Source organism: Octodon degus, unplaced genomic scaffold (assembly GCF_000260255.1).
Source record: "Octodon degus isolate 3935 unplaced genomic scaffold, OctDeg1.0 scaffold00081, whole genome shotgun sequence".
Classification (NCBI taxonomy): Eukaryota; Metazoa; Chordata; class Mammalia; order Rodentia; family Octodontidae; genus Octodon; species Octodon degus.
This window is the reverse complement of record NW_004524657.1, coordinates 1391644-1414371: the sequence shown is the minus strand read 5'-3', so window position 1 is coordinate 1414371 and position 22728 is coordinate 1391644. Positions and strand designations below refer to the sequence as shown.

General features: G+C 41.7%; 1 protein-coding gene and 1 pseudogene across 2 annotated transcripts in view; both read left to right on the top strand.

Moving 5' to 3' along the window:
* The first annotated feature begins 9970 nt into the window (after positions 1–9970).
* On the top strand, positions 9971–10366 carry LOC101589693 (annotated as a pseudogene).
* Positions 10367–13641: 3275 nt separating this feature from the next.
* Positions 13642–22728, top strand: part of Bms1 (BMS1, ribosome biogenesis factor) — a 33912-nt gene continuing 24825 nt past the window's right edge. The window contains exons 1-7 of one of the 2 annotated variants that reach the window (XM_023721315.1): positions 13642–13679; positions 14453–14666; positions 15606–15796; positions 17853–17932; positions 20488–20676; positions 21210–21352; positions 22031–22152. In XM_023721315.1, coding sequence (XP_023577083.1) covers positions 14491–14666; positions 15606–15796; positions 17853–17932; positions 20488–20676; positions 21210–21352; positions 22031–22152 — 901 coding nt within the window. In that variant the 5' untranslated portion in view covers positions 13642–13679; positions 14453–14490. Of the gene's footprint in view, positions 13749–14452; positions 14667–15605; positions 15797–17852; positions 17933–20487; positions 20677–21209; positions 21353–22030; positions 22153–22728 lie in introns of both variants that reach the window. The other variant, XM_004636565.2, reaches the window with a different exon arrangement.

Genomic DNA, 22728 nt, shown 5'->3' with positions numbered 1-22728 from the left:
GGGTAAAAATATCATTAAGCATCTCTTCTGGAGGGTTAACAACTTAAGTTTCTAGACCAAAAGTTAGAGAAAAAGAAGGGCTACAAGAACAGACAACATTTTGACCCTATCCTTTCAAGATCAATGAGGACTCAGGACAGAAGAGAACCTGTTATCCTTATACTTATGAGTATATCTTCAAGTGGCATCCACTTAAATATAAAGCTGTTGAGGCATGCTAAGCATACTGTGGAAAAGCAGTGCTATGTCTCCGCAGAGGTGGAGACAACCTTTGGCTGAGGGGCTGTTGTTACAGGCTACTGTAACATCCTGTAACTCGGTGGTGTCCTAAATTTTCTGATCAAGGAGATTATGGGGCCACAGAAGAAAGCGACTGATGATGTACAGTTTGCCTAAGGAGAGTCACAGGGAGAGAAAACATTCTCTCAAGCTTTCACAGAGAGCAAGTTGGTCAAGCAATGACCGTGGCTCATCCACATGGCTGACACTGACAAAAGATCTAAAAAATGTGGTACAGGGTTTCAGGGTAAATCCTGAGGGGATTTGACTGACCTTGTCAGACACAGAAGTTACATTTCTTGTTATATAGGTCTTGCTTTATCTTGGTCTTAACCATCTAGCACAAAAGTATAAAAACAAAGTATAAAAAGTAAAGCCATATTAATATGCTAGCTGTAAAGGGTTCAAGTTTTAACAACTTCTGACATTACCAGTCCCATGGATAACCCACTAGTATTATGGACTACTGGACTATATTGAATTATTTTGTTGAATTCACTCACCTACAATATTTAAATGGCAATGGAATACCCATCTCTGACAAAACTAAACAAAAAAGGGGATACAAAAGGACCATTTTGTATCAGTATATACAAAATAGTCAGGCAATGAGAGGAAAGACTTGTACTAATAGTGTTTGGACAGGATATCATGTCTGCATCTTCTACTATGAATAACTACTACAAAGACAACAATATGCAATGTGTGAATTATTGTAACTGTCCTACTAACCTGTTTTGAAACTTTCATTGGTATTTGTTTCTCAATAAACGTAATAAAAACCCAAATATTATATTCAGAAAATAGTGTCCTCCAGAAGTCCACAACCATCCAGAGCCTCAAAATGTGACCTTATTGGAAAGTAGAGTCTTCAGCTTCACCAGATGGTGCAGGGTTTGGTTGTTCCCATACTGAACAGGCTTTGGTAGCTATGATGTGCTTGTTGAATGCTAGTTCATGACCCCAAGCATACTTAGCCTCTACTGCCTGGATAACCCCACAGAAAACCAGCCATTATCATTTTAGTGACATCCAGAGTGAAGCAGAGAGTAGCACTTTATTATGTCAGAAGCCCTAGATCAAACTGCTTCTCAAGGAGTCTTAAGAAGAGGTTTCCAGGTCTTTGTAGTAAAGGGTTCTCAAATGGCAATAACAAGAACACTTACTATTTCATCAGTAAGTAAAAATCATACACATATGCCACCATCAGAACCCCAAAAGACTGGAAGGTTTTGGACTCATAATGAACCCCACTGGAGGAGGAATTTGTCACTGTATAGTCACACCTGTACTCTTGGAGAAGGTGGATGCAGTGGAGAACTTATCTGCAAAGAGGGTATGAGCCTCCAAAGCTGTTGATGCATGCTAAGGGTACCCTGAAAAAGCAGCGCTATGTCCTTGCGGAGGTGGAGACAACCTTTGGCTGAGAGGCTATTGAAATGGGCCTGAACAGAACATGTTAGCCAATCATTAAGAGCAAGATATTTACCAATTTCTTACTGAATAATGTCTTAGTTACTTTTCCCTCACTGTGGGGTCAAAATACCTGACACCCAGAATTAAGGAAAGTTTGTTTAGCTACAGTTTATGGAAGTTTCAGTCCATACTCAACTGGCTGTAAGGTAGAGAGTGGCACATGGCAGAGGACAGCAGTTCATGGCAGCAGAAAACAGCAAGAGCAAAAGGGAGGAGCAAAGTTCAACATATCAATATATGATGGAAAATACCTGTTCCATGTTATACCAAAATGTTTGATATTTAGACAGATAGGGTAAACCGAACTGCATATATTGCAGGTTAATAATAAGCTTCTCTTCTGGAGGGTTAACAACCTAAGTTAGCAGGTCAAAATTGGAGAAAAGGAAGGGTTGCAAGGTCAGCTAACATTTTGGCCCTAACCTTTCAAGGTCAGTGAAGACTCAGGACACAGGAGAACCTGTACTGTAACAACATGTAACTCAGTTGTGCTCCAAATTTTCTGATCAAGAAGATTATGGAGCCACAGAGGAATGTGTTTGATGATCTAAAGTGAGCCTGGGGAGAGTCACATGGAAAGGAAAAAAATTTCTCAAGCTTTCACAGAGAGCACATTGGTCAAGCAATGGCCGTGACTCATCCTCATGTCTGACACTGACAAAAGGATGTACAAAGGGTGGTACAGGGCTACAGGATAAATCCTGAGAGTACTTGGATGACCTTATCAGATACAAAAGTTACATTTCTTGTTATATAGGTCTTGCTATATTTTGGTCTTAACCATCCAGCAGAAAAGTACAAAAACAAGGTATATAAAGTAAAGCCATATTAATACAATGAGCTGTAAAAGGCTCAAGTCAATAACTTCTGAGGATAACCCACTAATATTATAGACTGCTAGATAGTGTTAGGATGTTTAGTTGAATTCAAACACCTATAGTATTTAGATTCCAATAGAATATTCACCTCTGCCAGGACAAAAAGAAAAGGATACAAAGGAAAGATCATTTTGTATTTATATATACAAAATAGTTAGGATAGGTTTACAGCTACTTTCGCTTAATTCAATGAGAAGAAGTGTACTAACAGTGTTTGGACAGAATATCCTGTCTGCTTCTTGTGCTATGGATAACCACTAAGAAGATAACAATGAAAAAAAAAGGGGGGAATAAAAAAAAAGAAGATAATGTACAATGTATTGATTACCAAAACTGTCCTATTAATCAGCTATAAAACTGTCTCATTTATATTTATTTCTCAATAAAAAAATAAAATAAAATATACAATGGAAAACTACTCAGCCATAAAGAAAGATAATAAACTAGAGACTTTCATAGATTAAAAAAAAGGGGGGAGGAGCAGTGGAAGGAGCAGTAGCAGCAGTAGTGGCTTCAGCAGAAAACAAGCCTCTCTCCCTCCCTTGTATAGCATTCAGACTATCCGTGGGTGTAGCATTCACACCCATCATTCCAGCACTGGATCATTAATTAATCACAAACCCTAGAAGCCCACCCAAATGACTGCATAAGGCTTTGAGAGGACAGCTAGACACAAACCATAATAAATAGCAATAGTAAATTTAGTAATACTAAGTGTTGATTATGGGGATATTTACGCACCTTTTAATTTTTAAATTTAAGAACAGGAAAAATGGGCTAGCGAGATAGCTCAGTGGACTAAGTGCCTGCTTTGGCAAGCAGACAGACCAGGGTTTGATTCCCCATCCAGCATGCTTCACTGGCCCTGCCCCCAGGGCACGCTGAACTGGTGAATGAGTCTGGGTGTGGTAGTACATATGTATAATCCAGTGCTGGGGAGGCTGAAAACAGGAGGATCACTATGAGTCTGCGTTGTGTAGTGAGACCCTGTACCAAATACATAAATGAAAGAACAGGAAAATTTGCTAGGCACTTTGGCAGACACCTGTCATCCCAAAATGTGGGAAGCTAAAGCAGGAGGATCAGTCTGTTCAAGGGCAGCCTGGGCTACATAGTGAGTTGAAGACTTAGCTACATAGTGAAATATGAGAGAGAGGGAGAGAGAGAGAGAGAGAGAGAGAGAGAGAGAGAGAGAGAGAGAGAGAGAGAATGCGCAAGCACAGGCAAATTTGGACTAGTGTGAAAAAACACTGGATATAATCATTAAGCCCTTTGTTAGGCTTCATATAACAAGTTTTTTCCAGGTTTAATGAGCTATAATTGACAAGAATTATCCATATTTGTGAAGTAAAACATTTCTGAAATGATAATAATATTAAGGATAATTAACATATCACCTCACATAGTTTTTTCCCATAATTTTATTGGGAAACAAATAGCAATGAGACAGTTTCAAACAAAATTGATAGGACAGTTTCAATAATTAACACTGCATACATTCTTCCTAGTGGTTAATTGCTGTACAAGATATCCTGTTTACAAACACTATTAGAACAAATCCCTCTATTCATTAAGAGAATGTAACTATATATCTATCCTAACCACTTTGAATACACGGATACAAAATGGACATTCATCTGTATCCCCTTTTTTTGTTTAGTTCCGTTATTTGAATATTATAGGTGTGCAAACTCAGCAAAATATTCTAAAAGAGTCCAGTAGTCCATAATAGTATTGGGTCTTCCGCTTGACTGGCAATGTCAGAAATTGTTGACCTGAGTCCCCTACAGCTCAACATAACAGCATGGCTTTACTTCTTATATTTCGTTTTTATACTTTTCTGCTGGATGGTTAAGAACAAGATAAAGCAAGACCTATGCAACAAGATTTGTAGCTTTTGGGTCTGATAAGGTCAGTGAAATCCCCTCAGGATTTATCCTGAGATCCTGTACCTCAGATTGTAGAACCTTTGTCAGTGTCAGCCATGTGGATGAGTCACGGCCATTGCTTGGTCAATGTGCTCTATATGAAAGCCTGAGAAAATGTTTTCTCTCCATGTGACTCTCTTTAGGCACACTCTACATCATCTTTAGGCACACTCTTTGGCCCCATAATCTCCTTGATCAGAAAATTTGGGACACTACTGAGTTACATGACGTTATAGTACAAGTTCTCCCATGTCCTGAGTCTTAATTGACCTTGGAAGGCTAGGGCCAAAATGTTGGCTTTCCTTGCGGCCCTCCTTTTTCTCTAATTTTGGTCTGCAAACTTAGGTTGTTAACCCCCCAGAAGATAAGTTTATTGTTATTATCATACAACCTAGGCTGTTAAGCTTAACCTCACTATCTGTCTGAATATCAAACATCTTAGGCATAACATGGAACAGGTATTTTTCATCAAGTATTGATATGTTGAACCTCATAGTTTTTTTGTGAAACTGTGTAAGATCTACTCTCTGAGAATTGCAAGTATGTAATACAGTGTTAATAACCACTGGATATATAAATGAGTATATACTGTATAAGGTATCATGATATGATTTCATTTGGAATACATTTTTGTTCTTCTCTGAGTGCTTATTCACTTGCTATCAATGAAAGTGTGCTGTATATTAGATCTTGTTGTTTATCCTGCCTAACCGAAACTTCATACCCTTGGACCAACAGCTCCTGATTTCTTCTTCTCCCTAACTCCTGGCAGCCACCCTTCTATTCTTCACCTATAAACTGAGTCTTTTCCATACCTTTGTAAGTAGAATCGTGCAGTGTTAGGTCTTTCTGTGCCCGATTTATTGCATTTAACATAATGTCTTCTGGTCTAACTGATGTTATGAACAGCAGGATTTCTTTCTTAAAGGTTAAACAGGGGCTGGTGCTGTGTGAATATGACAGCAGAAATATATAAATAAGTAAGTATATATTTATCCAACCATTCACAGATGGATACTTTTGTTTCCCTATGTTGGCTATTTTCAAGAATACTGCATTGAATGAGAGTGCAGATATCTCTTCAACATCCTAATTTCAATTCAATTTGGCTAAATACCTAAGGTGGGACTGCTGGAATATATGGTGGTTCTATGTTTCATGCCTTGAGAGGCTCCCTGCTATTTTCCATATGGCTGTGCTAATTTATATTCCCACCAACAGTATACAGAGGCTCTCTTGTCTCCACACCCTAAACACTTGTCATATTTAGTCTTTTTGACAACAGACTTCCTAACGAGTGTGTGAGGCCATCCACAAATCCTCTAAGAGATTCTGAGCTGTACCAGAGTATGAGAACCATTATCCTCTGACTTACTGGAGCCCTCGGCCTCTATGTCCCCACCTCCCCACATCTGCCTTCAACCTACTTTCACAATTGCTCAGAGAAGATTTGTCCTAAATTTATGACCAAGTGTGGGCTGCAGTCTCTACCACCTTGTGAGTGGCACCAGTCCTTTTCCTGGAGACAGAGGCCACAAGCTGTGGAAACACTCCTCCCTTTTGCAAAGAACATCTGTATGTCCCTCTAGAAGCTGAGAAGGTTACTCTTTTCGTGTAGGAACATCCCTGCCCTATCCTTGCACCACAGTAAAACCATTATGATGTTATCACCTGTCAGATCCTAGCAAGATACTGCCTACAGTGGGGCTTCTGTGACAGCAGAACAGCCTTGTGGGTAACTCAGAGCTCACTGACACCATCCCATTCCCCTCACTGCTCCCCTAAGCCAGAAACACCTTGCTCCTGCCTGGAAACAGGAAGTGTAGAGGGAGCTGCCTTTTTGTCTGTAAGCCCCTGGGGTTGAGTGCTGGCTCCTCTCCCTGCAGGACTCTCCTGAAGATGCAAGCAGCAAACTCGAAAATAGCATATGACCTCAACTATGATAGGTGCACATGGGGCCAAGAGTGTGTGAAATTGGATGGTATACGAGAATGAAAAGTATATATATTTTTTCTGAATGTTAATCAAGTCCTATAAGAAATTTATGACTCCCAATAGGCTGGGCCAGTTTCTCTAAGGACACCTTCAACGATCTCTGGAGAAGTCCTTGATGTAAATAGAAGATTTTAATATATAATTCTTAAAAGGAAAGAGATTAGACCAAAAAATGTAGCATTACAGTTAAACAAGTACAAAATGATGAGCTAAATATGTGAAAACAGTTCAACAACATGAAAATAGAAATGCAGACTAAGCTATAATTTGCCTCTTCATTAGCTGAGATCTTTAAAGGACAAGCAAAACCAAGAGGACTGGGCAGCAGTCTACCACAGCACCAGCTTGTGGTTAATGGGCAGACACTTTTAATTCAAAATGCAGTCTAGAGATGACCTCGTTCTGACTGAAAATACAACTATTAATTTAGATGCACTCAGGGTGGGGGGCATAGCTGGCAGGTCTGGGAAATTTGGTACTGAGCCCCTTTTTCTCTGTGAAGTTTGTACTCATCTCTTCTCCCTATGAAATCATCACCCTGCTGGCCTCATAGTTCTTGGTCTCTGTATCATCCCCAAGAAAAACTTGAACATCTGACATCATGTCCCTCAAGTATCATTTTTGAATTTTGTCCAGCCTACCACCCCTGGATCTTCTAGTTATTACTAGTCCAGCTCATCACCATGGCACAATTCCTCGTACCTTGTGGAAACTGCCCAGCCCTCTGCCCCTGGACTCTACCTTTCTTTGCAGCCAGTCTCCTTTACTCTTGTCCTTCCCTGTTGATACTTTAACATGCCTTGTCTCTCACACCATCTCCAGGTATTTCTTTGTTCCCTCGGCAACCTATTCCACTACCCAAGCACATTGGCCTAAGGGCAGGACAATGTCCTGGGCCTCTCCTCCTGCTCACAGATGATGCCAGTGATGAAAGAATACATGAAAGAGTGGTCATTTTACTATTACCAATGTTGCCAAGTGCTCCCACAGGCTTCACTCCCCATAGCGGACATGAGCTTGACTCTACCCACTTCTGCCTTGGCCAGCAGGCTCCCCATCCTGGGGCCCTTAGGTTTTCCACCTATAAAACATGAGTTGGGGTAATCCTTAGCACCCTTTGAGTCCAGAATCTTATTTCCCTCATGATACCTGTCTCTCTCTCCAGGAAACATGGGAGGTCTCTCACCCCAACTTGGTCATCAGGAAGTCACAAAATGCCATGGATTGAGTATTTGTGGCCCTCTCCCCCCTCCATTTATACATTGAGACCAAATGAGATGCTGTTAGGCAGTGGGGTATTTGGGAGGAGACTAGGTCACAAAGGGAATGCCTCCAAGAAGAATATTAGTTCCTCTTACAAGGAGTGGAAGAGACTAGGGTTCTCCCTTCCCATTACACAAAGACACAGGAAAAAGACATCTGATCAAGGAATAGGACCTACCCCAGACAGAATATACTCATGCTTTGACCTTGGACTTCCTGGCCTCCACAGCTGTAATAAATTTCCCATTGTTTATAAGGTCTCTGTATGTTGTTACAACAGCCTGAACAACCTAAGGCATGGGTAAAGCTGAGTTTGAGTTTACCAGTTTCCTACACCACCTTTGGACAAATCTGCTACCGGTCCCACTGTTATGGTTGATACATTGTGTCAACTTGAGGGTCTAGAAGCTTAACCAAGTAGCTCAGCAGTTCTACATCCTGGCTGTTCATTGTGTCAATTTGAGAAGCTTGGAAGTTTAAGTGACTCAGCAGGGGGAAGAGTCCTTACTTTGTATTCATCCTAAACCTGAGCAGGAGGAGGGCATGGAGATTGAGTAAGTGCTACAACCCCACTGGCTGGGGTAGCTTGCTTACAATATAAGGGAGGAAAAGTAGCTTATTCTTTCCCCTTTTTGTTCTCTCCACCTGTGCCATACCAACCTGCCTTGGAGCCAGCTGACTTTTGACTGAAACCTCTTCAAACTGTGAACTAAAGAGACTTTTCCTTACTTTACTTTGGATGTTGGATATTTTGTCTCAGCAACAAGAGAAAAGTAAATAATACACCCAAATCAATCCCTCCCCAAGTTACATTTTACCTAACAGGACAAATTGGCTTCCATGTGAGTCTCACCACTCACCAAAGACCCCTCCCCCACCCTGAACCAAGGGCCTGAGATTCTGAGGGCCACTAATACCGAAGAACTGGAGTGTGGTGTCTCATAGATGTCATAGTTTAATAAGTCAATAATAGTTCAAATTCTTGTGTATGGCAAGGAAAGAACTGCCAAGAATACACCCAGTAGTAAGTAGTAAGTAGCTACATTTATTTTTTTTTTAATATTTATTTATTTATTTGTGTGTGTGTGTGTGTATGTGGCCAGCTCAGCCCACCAGGGGGCGGGGCTGGCTGGCATGTGGTGCTGGGGGATTGAACCGTGGTCCATGTGCGTTGCTTGTTCTAAGTAGGTGCTTTAGACCACTGAGCCATCTCTCCAGCCCAGTAGCTACATTTATTGAAGACCACAGGAAGTTGTGCTCAGGGCCCATCCATGCCAACGAAGATATAAGCCAGAACAAGGAAGGTACTGACTGGGGCAACAGAAAAGCATCGCACACAGATGAATGCTGTTGGCTAAAGCTGAAAGTTTGTTATATGTGGGAGCCAAGACAGGGCCACAGTGCTTAAAGCCGTCAAGCTACCTCCATCTTAAGAAAAACATTCTGCCTAGACAATTTCAATCATTAGACATGAGGCAACCTTTGGTCTCCTAATACTAACTTCGCAAAGGTATAAATAAAGGCCACTACTGTTGTTGCACAGTCTTCTTTCTCATCAGGTAAAGAGGCCTCCACCTGACCTGTTTTTGTCTATTTTCTAAATCTTTGTTTTCTGCCAGCATCACCCAGAGACCAACAAGTCCTAACAGAAAGCTTGCACCAGCAATCTAGAAACAAAGGGGTGGGGGGAAGAAGGGACTGATAATTCAGGTTTTCAAAATGTAAAGGCCAGAATCTTTGCTTTTGGCAACTTCCCTTTTCTGCTAGTCAGTCCACTGAACCTCCCTTGGTGCCAGTCCTCTGGCACTTGCCTACGCTCTTTCACCTAAGGCATAGCAATCTCTTAGGCTTGCTATTTTATGTATCAGGTGTTTAGAATTAAGGAGAGGAAAGTGACTCGCTCAGCACTTTTAACTGTACTATACCTGCGCCGGCGGTGCACGGCGGCCAGGTGCGGCAGGCGTCTACCGGCAAACGCTACTGGGTCCCGCGCCGGGGCCTGGGGCTCAGCGGCACGCCGGGGCAGGGGGCAGGCAAGGCTGCTTGCTCACAGCGGTAGCGTGCGTCGTGCGTCGGACAGGCCCGCTTGGAGAGAGAGCGCGGTCGGCTGGGAGGGCATTGGACTGGCGCTGGCCCGGGCCCGCCTGCGCGATGCTCTTCTGGCTGCGGGAGCTGGTGCAGTGGCTCGGCTTTGCAACATTTGAGATCTTCGTGCACCTGCTAGCCCTTTTCGTGTTCTCTGCCGCTACTGGCACTCTGCGTAGATGGCCTGGCCCTGGGCTTTTCCTGCTGGAACGTGTTCATACCCTTCCTCGCTGCTGATGGGTTCAGCACCTACTTCACCACCATGATGTCTGTGTGCCTTTTCCAAGACACGGAGAAGCGGCTGGATGTGCTTCTTCTCTTCTGGGTCCTCATCGTTCTTAGCCTCAAGGTCGTTTTTGAGATGCTGCTGTGCCACGAACTGGAGATCTGGTTTGGCCTGATCACGTCCCGGTCCTCATTCTTCTGCAGCTGCTCATGATCTGTGCCGGTCAGGTCAGCTAGCCTCCGGCAGGAACCAGGGAGCAAGCGTTGCACAGCTGGAGGGCTGCCGGTCCTGGACCTCAGGCCCTGCCTGAGCTACACCGGAAGAGAGGTTTTGGTCTCAAGGCAGCGCCTGCTTGCGCCTGGCTGAATACCCAGTTTTCTTTAAGCCAGTCAATAAACAGAACAGTCTTGATTCCTGAAATACTTCCTGTTATTTATGTTTTGAGTTGCTAATATTGAACTGAAATCTTGATAAAGTCCCCAGGCCACTTAGAGACCACATATAAATCGAGTGTCTTGCTGGGCTTTGAGCGTTTTCGTGGATCCTGGGTATGTACCTCTTTACAAAAGTAGCAAAACTGAACTTGGGGATTTTGTCCAACCAGCAGCAGTGACCTAAGAGCTCACTGCTCATCTACCTAATCCATAGTTCCTTAGATGGTTGAGCTCTGAAAATGCAAGAGTGTTTGTATCTTCTCCACTGTGTCATGGGAGAGGATAGCTGTTTCTTCATTCCAGCCCAGGCAGAGACAGGAAAGTGTTGAACAAGAGAATGACTGGGACCTTGTCTGGAAATCTGCCACCTAAGTAACAAACTCAGCTGTCAAGTCATTGCTTGGGTATGTTTCATGGACTTTCATGTTTCCTGTTGTTGATTGCAGTTTCATGGACTTCACCATTTTGTGGCCAGCCTCATAAGCACATCTGAGACACATTTAGGCCTCCTCAAGGGACCAAAGGTAGGAATAGGTGCTCTGACGATGGTGGGCATTGAGAACTGCAGATGGGAGCTTGTGAGTGGCCCTGTTTTGTTGGCCTGAGGTCTTTGATTTGATGTATCAGGTGCCAAATGAGAACATTTGCTAAGATGAAAATAAAATAAGATAATGTTTTCCTGAAAAAAAAAAAAAACCAAAAAACTATACTATAGACGTACCCTAAATAATGTACTATAGGCATACCCTGAATGTTTTGCCAGTTCCCTGAGCACTCCTAAGCAAATCGACACCCAAAACAAACCTTCGTCAGACTTTGGTTTAAGCATTTTCTCACTGTCTGGTACCACAGATACTCCCAGCTTTTTACACACTTCCTGCCCCAGCCCTACAGCAGCCATTTTCCCCAAGGATCCCTGCTTCTCATCTCAGACAATGGAACTAGAAACCAGGTTCTGGGGGCTGGGGGCTCAGTGAGTCAGCCTCTGGGGAAAACTAGGATACACAACACACTCCAGGATCTGCACTCCACCAACACCAATGTGTCTTTGTCCTGCCCTTTGCTGACCTGTGGCTCTCCAACAGAGAAAAGTATGGCTCTTGCCAAACTCTGGTCACGTGCTCACCTTGGGACAAAATCCACTGCTTTTTTTTTTTTTTTTTTTTTTTTTTTTCTTCTTCTTCTTCTTCTTCTTCTTCTTCTTCTTCTTCTTCTTCTTCTTCTTCTTCTTCTTTCTTCTTTTCTTTTTTCTATATTTAGGGCAGGATCTACAGGGTCTACAGGCTCTCACTACTTAGATTGGACTCATAGCAATTCTGTTTTCAGCCTCCCAAGTGCTGGGATTACAGGCACACACCACCACGCCCAGTCTCAATCACCATCTCAGTGCGGGGCTGGCACAGCAGGCCCAGGAATCAAACCCAGATGCTACCTGGCCTCTGCAGTCTGCCTAAGCAGAAACTTTAGTCTATTGAGCTGCCAGGCTGGCCCTGCTTCTGCATTTTAACATCATTGTCTGAGAAGCATTCACCAATAAGCTTAGTGTTTCCACACAGTTCTCTCTGTTTTAATCTTTCAATTTTCAGTCAAAATATCCTTTTTCAAAGATGCTGAAATCAGTTCCTTTTCTCTCTGCGCCTTCAACGGGATTATGTGCTGCAGTTAAACTGGTCATGGTCACAGCCTTCCATCAGACTCTAAGACATCTTGGCTGATTTTTAGATTTTGCATATATTGAGGTTCATTCTTCATCATGTACAGTTCTATGGACTTGATGGAGTCAAACATGTATCTACTACCTGGCATGGCACAGAACATTTACCACTCCTTTAAAAATTCCTCTGAGCGCCAGGCATAGTAGGGACATGCCTGTAACTGCAGCTACAGAGGCTGAGCAAGAAGATCCCAAGTTTGAGCCCTACCTGGGCAACTTAAATCTTGTTTCAAAATGAAAAGGGATTAAGATATAGCTCAGTGGTAGAACATTTGTTGAGTTCCGTTGCCAGTAGTGAAAAATGACATTCCCCCAGAGAACCAAAGACTATATTGACAATGGTTCTTTGATGAAATTTTGCTGCAGAGGGGAGTGTAAAGGGTTAGCAGAGTTTTGTGCCTTAACTGTGGAAAATTATTTTTAAAAAAAAACCAAAAAAACAAAAAACCTTGTGCTTCCTGTTGTTTACTCTAAGAAATGTATTCTCCCTTTGGCTCAAGGCTTTTCAACAATAAATAACTTTCTTGTCCAGGCAGCAAGCTAACATAAACTCCCTCCCCAACCATATCCTGTAACATAGTCATCTTAAGATGTATCTTGTAAAAATATGCACTTATCACTAAGCTGTGAGACCTTTTAGTTATAAACAGTTTGCAGCTGTGTCAAATGAATGCAGTTTCTGTTGTTCTGTGCTAGATAACAAATTTGCTTACCAAACTGGATGTGATTTCTGTTATAAATACCGCCCCCTGCTACCTACGTTGGGGGCCAATCAGCCTTCTCCTGTGTGAGAAGTGGCTGATGGACCTGAGCTCAGTATATAAAAGACTCTATTCAAATTTCTATCTGGCTGATCTGGTTCCTATGCAGAGTTGATCCATAACAGGGAGCAAAGTAAACACGCAACAGCATAATGGTGTAGGAAACAGGAGCTTGATATGAAGAGAAATAAATACAGCAGCTGAGTGCCGTATGGTCAGATGCTGACAACAGGCTGGCTGAGGGTGTGGCTACCAGAGTAGTGACCGGGACAGGGGGCTTCGCCGGTTTGGGCAGTGCACTCGGTGGCCTCTCTGCGCGGGGCTAAGGACGTTATCTTCACCGCTTCGGAGTTCAGAGCTAAGTCTGCAGCCACTAGAGGCATCAGGGCACGTGCCGCCAGGGCGTGGTCACGGGGTTGTGGGCGGGACTACGATGTGGGGCGGGGCTCTGCCTTGCAGGGAGGGCTTAACCCGGCGGGCGAGGCCTAAGCGCACTCGCAGCCAATCAGGAACCTACTTCCGGCCCTTGCCTGAAAATTGCTCCTCCACGGGCCTTTTCCTTCAGTCTCTTGTTTCCCTCCGGAGACTTGATAAGTAGTGCAGATTTCCATTTCCGGCGGTCCCCGTGCGGACCTGAGCAGTAAGTGTCAATCTAACTGTGACGGGGCGGCTGAGACGACGGCAGTGTTCCCTGCGGCCTGGGCAGATCGTGAGTCTGCGCGTGCCGAGTTCTCAGTCTGGGATCCTGTGTCCGGAGGGCCTTTGCGGGGCTGAGTTCTCCGACGGGGTGGGGAGGGGCGGAGAGGTCGGTGTGGAGTTGGCCAGGTGGCTTTCGCTCCGCGCGCGGGGCAGTGGCGTCCCGGCGCGAGAGACTCGGGCCTCGCTCCCCGCGTCTGCCCCGCGTAGGAGTCTGGGCGCTCTGTAATACGCTTCAGACTTTTCACTTAAAGTTTAATTGACCTTAGGAAACCACCTCATAGACCTGAACTGTCCACTATGTTAGCCACTAGCTATTGTCGCTATTTAGATTTAAGATTAATTAAAATGAACAATTTATTTTTAGTTTCCTTAGGCGCATTTGAGAGTCTCAGTAACCGCGTGTGACTAATAGCTACTATCTTAAAAGCACAGATAGAGACTATTCCATTGTCACAGACCCAAGTCTTGCTGTTTTTGACAATTAAGATGAACAAAGAGTAACTTAAGTGTAAGAGACCCTTAGCGCAGAAAACTCATGTAACTCTGTATGATACAGCAAGGGAGAAGTGAAATTGAGCTGGTATTAACCAGTTTCTGCTCCTGTAGGGTCAACAGATAAATCACCTCTAAATGAAGAAACGAATAAAATCTACTATTTTTTCTAGTGTTGCCCCATTTGTAAAATACTTTCCTTACTTTTCCATCTCTCCCTAGGTAAGTTCAAGTTACTTTTAAGTTGACAGATAGCCACTATGGAGACTAAGGATCAGAAGAAGCACAGAAAGAAACACAGTGGGCCCAAAGCTGAGAAAAAAAAGAAACGGCATCTGCGGGATCTTCAGCTTGGAGATGAAGAAGATGCCAGGAAGAGAAACCCCAAAGCTTTTGCAGTCCAGTCTGCTGTGCGTATGGCACGATCCTTTCACAGGTATGCCTAGCTGGGATCTGGTGGTTCTTCATTTATTCCTTAAGTGGTAGGAGTCTCACAGATGATATTTGGCTTCATGAGGCTAATCCAGCTCTCAGGACATGTACATGCCGTTTGGCTTTTGCCAAAGTAGGAGAAGCCTTTTCCATAGATGCTGATTGTCTTCTAGCATCTCCTGACAGGTTGACACTTATTTTGCTGATGGGAAAATAATTTATAGAATTTATTTCAAAACTTTAATCTCTATGGTGATGTGTACTTTTAAAAAATCATATAATTTTAGTTGTAGTTTGAAATACTAAAAATTATAATTTATATTAATGTACCATTTTATGTAGGGAGTCCTTGCTATATATCCAACAATGTAGTTTGAATGTTATTGAATTAAATTCTTCCAACAACCTTAAGAGAGTAGGAATTAACTATTTATTTATGTTTGAGACAGGATCTTACTGTATAGTTCAGGCTGACCTTGATCTCACTAGGTAGTCCATGCTGGCCTCCCACCTCAGTTCTGAGCTTATAGGTGTTGGTAAACCATCACACATGGCAAAAATTATTCTTGCCCTCATTTTATGGGTGAGAAATCTGAGGCTCGCAGTCAGTTATCTCCAGTCATATAACAAGTAGAAAGACCAAATTTATATCTAAAGCCTCTGCTTTGATTTGTTATGATACACTGCCTCAGGTTTTGCTTCTGTTCTTTTAAACTGTTAAAATTAACTCACAAAACAATTAAATTTAAGATGTACTGAATCTGCAACTCTATATACTTTTGTACTTTGTTACATCTTTTTTGAAGAGCTGTTGTTTGGATTGGGGCCAAAGCTTAATAAATTCATTGTATTCATGTATCACTTGTTCTTTATAAAATGTGCTTGTAAGGTTAAGAATTTAAAATAATAAAAATGAATTTCTTTTTTTTTTTTTAACAAATAGAACTCAGGACTTAAAGACAAAAAAGCATCACATTCCAGTGGTTGACCGAACCCCACTAGAGCCCCCACCAATAGTGGTTGTGGTAATGGGGCCTCCAAAAGTTGGAAAGAGCACTTTAATACAGTGCCTCATTCGGAACTTCACTCGGCAGAAGTTGACTGAGATCAGAGGCCCTGTGACAATCGTGTCAGGTAGGGGTTGCTGCCTCAGAAGTGATGTGGCAGATGTCACTTGAGGCTCATGGATGTCATTGTTTTCATGAGTAGAAAATGTTAGAATAATATTGTCACATTGTGTTATCTCTCTTCTGCTTCTCCTGCACTGACTGTAGCATCAGAAAGGGCTAGGATCCTAGGAATAGTGATATGAATATGTACCTTACTCTGGCTGCTCCATTGGCTTGGCCAGGACTGCTCCTTGGAAAGGCTCAGCAGGCCTGGTTCTGATGAGTGTATCCATTTAACAGTAAGGATGCACACCATGCACAGCTGTTTGTCATCTCAAAGCCACATTTTTGTGGAGATGAGAGGAAGCTTTCTTTTACTTTGAGAATTTGTCTGCTTTAGGTAATAGTGGTCTTTAAAAGTTTGAGGGAAGACTCAAATAATTACCAAAATGGCAACGGTGAAATCTGAAATGTATCATAACAATAGTGTAGTCAGATAGAAGCTTTTTTTTTTTTTTTTTTTTTTTTTAAGAGTAGTGGGGATTAGGGGGCCCAGGCCTTAGCTCAGTTGTTTAAGTGGCTGCTTCCACAAAGCTGTCCGCCTCAGGTTGCTGTAGTTTGATCCCCACAACACTCCAGCCAGCCAAACCACCCCTCAGGGCATTCAGATCAAAAAAAAAAAAAAAAACCTTATTCCATTTTATGGCCCTAGCCTTCTAAGGTCAATTAAGACTCAGGACATATGAGAACTTGTACTGTAACGTCATGTACCTCGGTAGTGTCCCAAATTTTCTGATCAAGAAGATTATGGGGCCAAAGAGGAAAGTGATCGATGACATAGAGTGTGCCTAAGGAGAGTCACATGGGGAGAAGATACTCTCTCAGGCTTTCACAGAGAGCACACTGGCCAAGCATTGGCCGTGACTCATCCACATGGCTGCACTGATAAAGGTTCTACAATCTGAGGTACAGGATCTCAGGACAAATCCTGAGGGCATTTCACTGACCTTCTCAGACCAAAAAGCTACAACTCTTGTTGCATAGGTCCTGCTTTACCTTGGTCTTAACCATCCAGCAGAAAAGTATGAAGATGAAATTATAAGAAATAAAGCCATGCTGTTAAGTTGAGCTGTGGGAGACTCAGGTCAATAATTTCTGACATTGCCAGTTAAACAGAAGACCCAATGCTATTATGGGCTACTGGACTCTTTTAGAATATTTTGCTGAGTTCACACACCTATAATATTCAATAACAGAACTTAGAAAAAATGGGGTATACAGATGAAAGTCCATTTTGTATCTGTGTATTCAAAGTGGTTGGGATAGATATATAGTTACATTCTGTTAATGAATAGAATGATTTGTTCTAATGGTGTTTGTAAATAGGATCACAAGTCCGCATCTTGTACAGCAATTAACCACTAAGAAGAATATATGCAGTGTATTATTTGTTGAAAAAAATAAAAAATAAAAATTAAAAAAAAAAAAAAGTAGTGGGGATTAAATCTAGAGTCCTACACATACTAGGTGTTTTTCCACCAAGCTATATTCCCAGCGTTTTTAAGATAGGGTCTTATTAAGTTGCCCAGGCTGTGTCTACCTTATGATCCTGCTTCAGCCTCCTGCATACATGGAATCACAGGTGTGTACTACCATATCTAGTGAGGTTTATCTTTAGGCATCCTTAGCTTCTTAACCAATTTCTTTTTGCTTTAACTTAGACATAACTATGTTTCCATGAGCATCTTGTGTTGTGTTTGAGGATATTTTTAGTTATAATGGAAAATTTGATAAAGGTAGTGTCATAATAGTGAATTCTGTCATCAGGATTTTACCTAGGTGAGCACGCACTCTTATTTACTTGGGTACACTTGGCATTATTTTAGAATTAAAGAGAACATAGCAAGAAAACCAATATGAAATTTATTTTACTAGTTTTCTCCTGTCAAAGAATGTTTCCTGTACTCCCATAAAATTTATACGGTGTTTTCTTGGATGCAGTTTAAAAAAAAGATAGCATTAACAAATAGAGTCTTTTTAGCATTTTTTTGAAAGTAAAGTTTTTGTCTTTCCACTTACAGGCAAAAAGCGCAGACTCACATTCATTGAATGTGGGTGTGACATTAACATGATGATTGATCTGGCCAAAGTTGCAGATCTGGTAAGTCACAGGGGCAGCCTGGGTTTCTGATGAGACTTACAGTAGTGTGATGGATTACTTATCCAATGCTAAAGAAAAATAATGTGTAGTCATTAAACTGAGTTGAATCCCACTGTTACTAGTTATACGGCACACGTATGGGAAATGTGGTCTTGATTGTATTTCGGAAGTGATAGTGGTCATTATTTCTGATAATTCCATTATCAGTGTTAAACTAGTATGAGGTAGGATGAGTAAGACCTTGGGTTGTTTTGTTTGTTTTTTATTTTGTTTTCCTTTTCAGCTGCTTCTAGTGAGCTGTTTGGTTATGAAGAGCTATAGATTTTGTCCTTCGGTCCAGGAAGACACATAAAACATGAAATAAGCCCCACCCCTTAATTCTAGTGCTGGGAGGCTAAAAGCAAGGATCACTACGAGTCCTAGCTGCCTAGTGAGACCCTATACAAAAAAACAAAACAAATAAGCAAAAAACCTGAAATAAAATTAATGTAGGTTTTTAAAGCTGTGTCATTTTAATGACAGAAAACTAAATACCATTCAGTTTATTTTGTTTCATTTTGTTATTTTCTTGTTTTTGAAACAGTCTTCTTATGCAGTTCAGGCTGGCCTTGGACTCACTATGTAGTCCACACTGGTCTCAAATGTGTGGTAATCCTCCTGTCTTGGTCTTCCAAGTGCTGGATAACAAGCATGTACCACTTTGCCTTGTTACCATTCAAATTTTGAACATGTAACACAACCATTAGTAAAAATAAGTATTATTGTCAAAGTGGCATACTCATACTAATCTGATACTTTAGAAATGATAGAAATAGTAAAACCTTCTTAATTTCGAAAATATAAGAGAGATTCCTTTTAGAAAACATAAGAGAGATTTCTTTTATGTAAATATTTTAAAGATTTAAACAAGAAACACATAAGCTTGGAGAAATACTCCAGCAGCATTGTGGGTCTTTTCTCCTTCCTTGCTCTGCCCTGTCTCTTGGTTCTCATAAGAGCCCTGTCCCAGATCCACGTAAACACACATGTAACCTTTTACACACACAAGTGTGAGTTGATTAGACATTCTTTTGTACTTTCTTTTCTTCATGTACCATTTCTTGGACTTACTTAACCAGTAAAGTTTTATAGTATAGCTCAACCTCATTTTTAATAATAGTACTCCTTTCTGTGGTTGTGATCTGGTTTAAGTTGAATGCTGTGCTCTGGGTTGTCCTCGTGCCTTCTAAGTCATGGCAAAAGCATATAGGACACAGGAGTTAGGGTGTGTACTGAAGGGGCAAAGCATGTGGTTAGCAAGGATGGAAGCAGAGGAGCATTTGTTTGCCCCTTGGTGCTCTGGTGTCAGCTGACTTCCCCCTTGTTCAAGTTGCTGAAGAGCTTTGCAGGTTGCGTGGCCTATGGTCGGCAGCAGCACCTGTGCCTCAGCACACACAGGCACCAATATGCATGTGTTTGTGGCCCAGCATCATAGAACACTCCCTCATTTAGTCAAAGATAGATGTTGTCTGTAGTTTTTGATTATTTAAGTTAGCTACAGAAAGATGAGAACAGAAATGTCTTTAATAGCTAAAACTAAAGGTCTCTAGCAGTCAGTTCTGAATTAATTACATATTTGAAGAGTTTTAAATTTTAATAATTTGTCTCATAATTTGTATTTTCTTTATAGATCATCACTCATGATTATACTGTTTTGACCCAGTTCTAAACAGCCTTTAAAAAAAATAATTTCTAGTTGAGTGTGGTGGTACATACCTGTAATCCCAGTAGTCTGGGAGACTAAGGTAGGAAGATGGCAAGTTTGAGCTCAGCTTTGGCAACTTAGTGACACTCTGTCTCAAAATAAAAAAATAAAATGGGCTGGAGAACATAGCTTATTGCAGAGACCCTGGGCTCAATCCTGAGTACCGGAAAAAAAAATGCAAGAAATTGTATGATACCATTTAAAACATATATTAACTTTTCTCATTATACTTCCTAGAAAAAAAGATTAGCCTTTTCTTATTAAAAAACTGAAACCAAAAATCAGTTTTTATATACTTTAATAGTTTATTATTGATTATTACTTTTCCCTATCTTTTGGATGTCTGAGATCTACTTGGTTTCCTTGCTAGGGACCTGTTGCTCGACTTAAAAATACAATACCAAATGCTTTATTTGTTGAAGTCAGGATTTCTCTACAGGAGCAAGGTTTACCCCAGCCTTTTCTGAGTTCTTATATACATGGATTCTTGAGATGGAAGTTGATGTCCCAGTGGTCATCTTGATCTGGTGAGAGGGCAGTGGTTTCTCTACCCAGGTGCACTTTTCTTGGAAGGGTCCAGAGAGTAAACATCTTGGGCTTCGTGTGCCCCATAGTTTCTGTTGCTACTGTTCAGACCCACAGTGGTAGTGCAGAAGCAGCTATAGACATAAGGAAATCAGCGTGGCTGAGTTCCAGTAAAACTGGTTGCAAAAATGGATGGCTGGATTTATCCTGGCATTGCTTTGCTGACTCCTGGTCTAGATGGCCCCTTTTGGAAGTTTCCTTGAGTACTTGTGTCTTCTATTTTTAGGTGCTGATGCTTATAGATGCCAGCTTTGGGTTTGAAATGGAAACATTTGAGTTTCTAAACATCTGTCAAGTACATGGCTTTCCTAAAATTATGGGAATTCTCACCCATTTGGACTCCTTCAAGCATAATAAGCAACTGAAGAAGACAAAGAAACGATTAAAACACAGGTTTTGGACGGAAGTCTATCCGGTAGGAAGAGAAATCATTACTGGCTACTAAGACAATCCTCACAAACTAGAATGAAGAGAAGCTAATGAGCATGTCTGGGATTCATTTCCCAAGTCTCCTATGTGTATCTGTTACTCGCCCTGGGGTATTTCTCTCAAAAGTCTCTATTTTGGGTCTCTTGGAATACATCATTTGTCTTCACCAGCAGGCAGTGTCTGGCTCTGTCCTGGGACCATGAATGAAAAGAGATAAGGACCAGGAGGTGCCTCTTTTCTCCTTTTTGTACTACTGTGATAGCTTTGGTCATAGAAGCCTTTCCTGCTTGGGAACATCACTGCCCTCTCCCTGCCACTGACTGACTGGAGAGTGGTCAGCTCCTCAGGAGACAAGTCCTGGAGAAGCCACCAGCTTTAGAGCACCAGGATAAGGGCTTTGCTGGAGATTTTTCCCCTCTCAGAATTCCTTTTTATTTAAGGCAGTTACTTTGGTGTTGTATTTGTAAGAATGACATTCAAATTTAATTTTTATTTTATTATTATTGTTGTTGTTGTTAGGGTGCCAAGCTCTTCTACCTCTCTGGAATGGTACATGGAGAATATCAGAACCAAGAGATTCACAACCTGGGCCGTTTTATCACAGTCATGAAGTTTAGGCCTCTCACATGGCAAACTTCTCACCCTTATATCCTGGCAGACAGGTAAAAATGGATATAACCTTTTCCTTCCTGGCTGAATTTCAAAGCTTTAAAAAAGGTTAGGAGAACACCAGTGGAGCTTATTTTGGACCATTAATGAAGATGCTGTGCTTTTGGATGAATCTTTTTTTTTTGGGGGGGGGCATGGTTCTGAGGATTGAACTCAAGAACTTGTGTTTGCCACATAGGTGCTTATGCCGCTGAGCTATATCCCCAGCCTGATACTGTGCTTTTGGGAGTGAATAAAACATATGATGTTTAGAATTGAAGGATTTTGAAGCTCTGAAAACTGCAGGTGTGGACCCTGATATCTTTTAGATTTGGTTTCCTGAGATGCCATCCTTGGGTCCAGGTGCTCCAGCCAGTCAGAACATCTGTACTGTGCTTGCTGTTGACTTTCTGGAATTCCTTCCTGCTGGAGTCCAGGCAAAGTAGGATGCCAGGTGGCAGGTTAACCTTTTACTCCCCTCTTGCTCCAGCTGGATGTCATCTCCCTCTCTAGTGGATGCATGATGCATTTACTTCCTCTCTTATAGATAGTAAATGGTGCCTACTTCCTACATTTTACCATTTTCTAAACATTGTCTCTAATGAACGAGAAATTGATGGGTCCTTAACAAATTAAAGGAGATTAGAAGGCTGTGGGAATCTGTTTCTTTTATGTGATTTTTATTTTTGTAGGATGGAAGACTTGACAAACCCTGAGGATATCCGGACAAACAGCAAGTGTGACCGAAAGGTGTCTCTTTATGGTTATCTACGAGGAGCACACTTGAAAAATAAAAGCCAAGTTCACATGCCAGGTATCCACTTTAAGAATAATATATTTGTAGAACATTGAGAATGGCTTCATTTCTTGGAGAAAACTCAAAAATGACCAAATGCCTTGCTGGAGGGTTTTTGTTTGTTCATTTGTTTGGGCTTTTTGTACTAGGAACTGAGCCCAGGGCCTGACACTGCACTGAATCTCACTAAGCTGTTAAGTTGCCTGGGCTAGGCTCCACCAAGCCTAGCTTATTAGTGGTTTTAAAAGTTAAGCTGAGCATGATAGCACACACCTTTAATCCCAACCAAAGGAGGCTCTATTGAAAATTGTGCTCCTGCCTGGGCAGCTGATTGAGATTCTATTGCAAAATTTTAAAAAGGGTTGGGTATGTAGTTCAGTGACGTAACATCCCTTGATGTTTGTTGATCCCAAGTACTGCTTTCCAATAAACAAAAACAGAAACCCTACTTATGAATTGTAAAGCAAAGGTACTAAATAGATGGTGTTATAAGTAGACGGTGTCATATGGCTAAAGAGGCACGATACATTCCAGTGGTGAATGGTGCCCTTTTTACACTTCAGTTTCAGGCTTTGGCATATGGGATACTTTCCA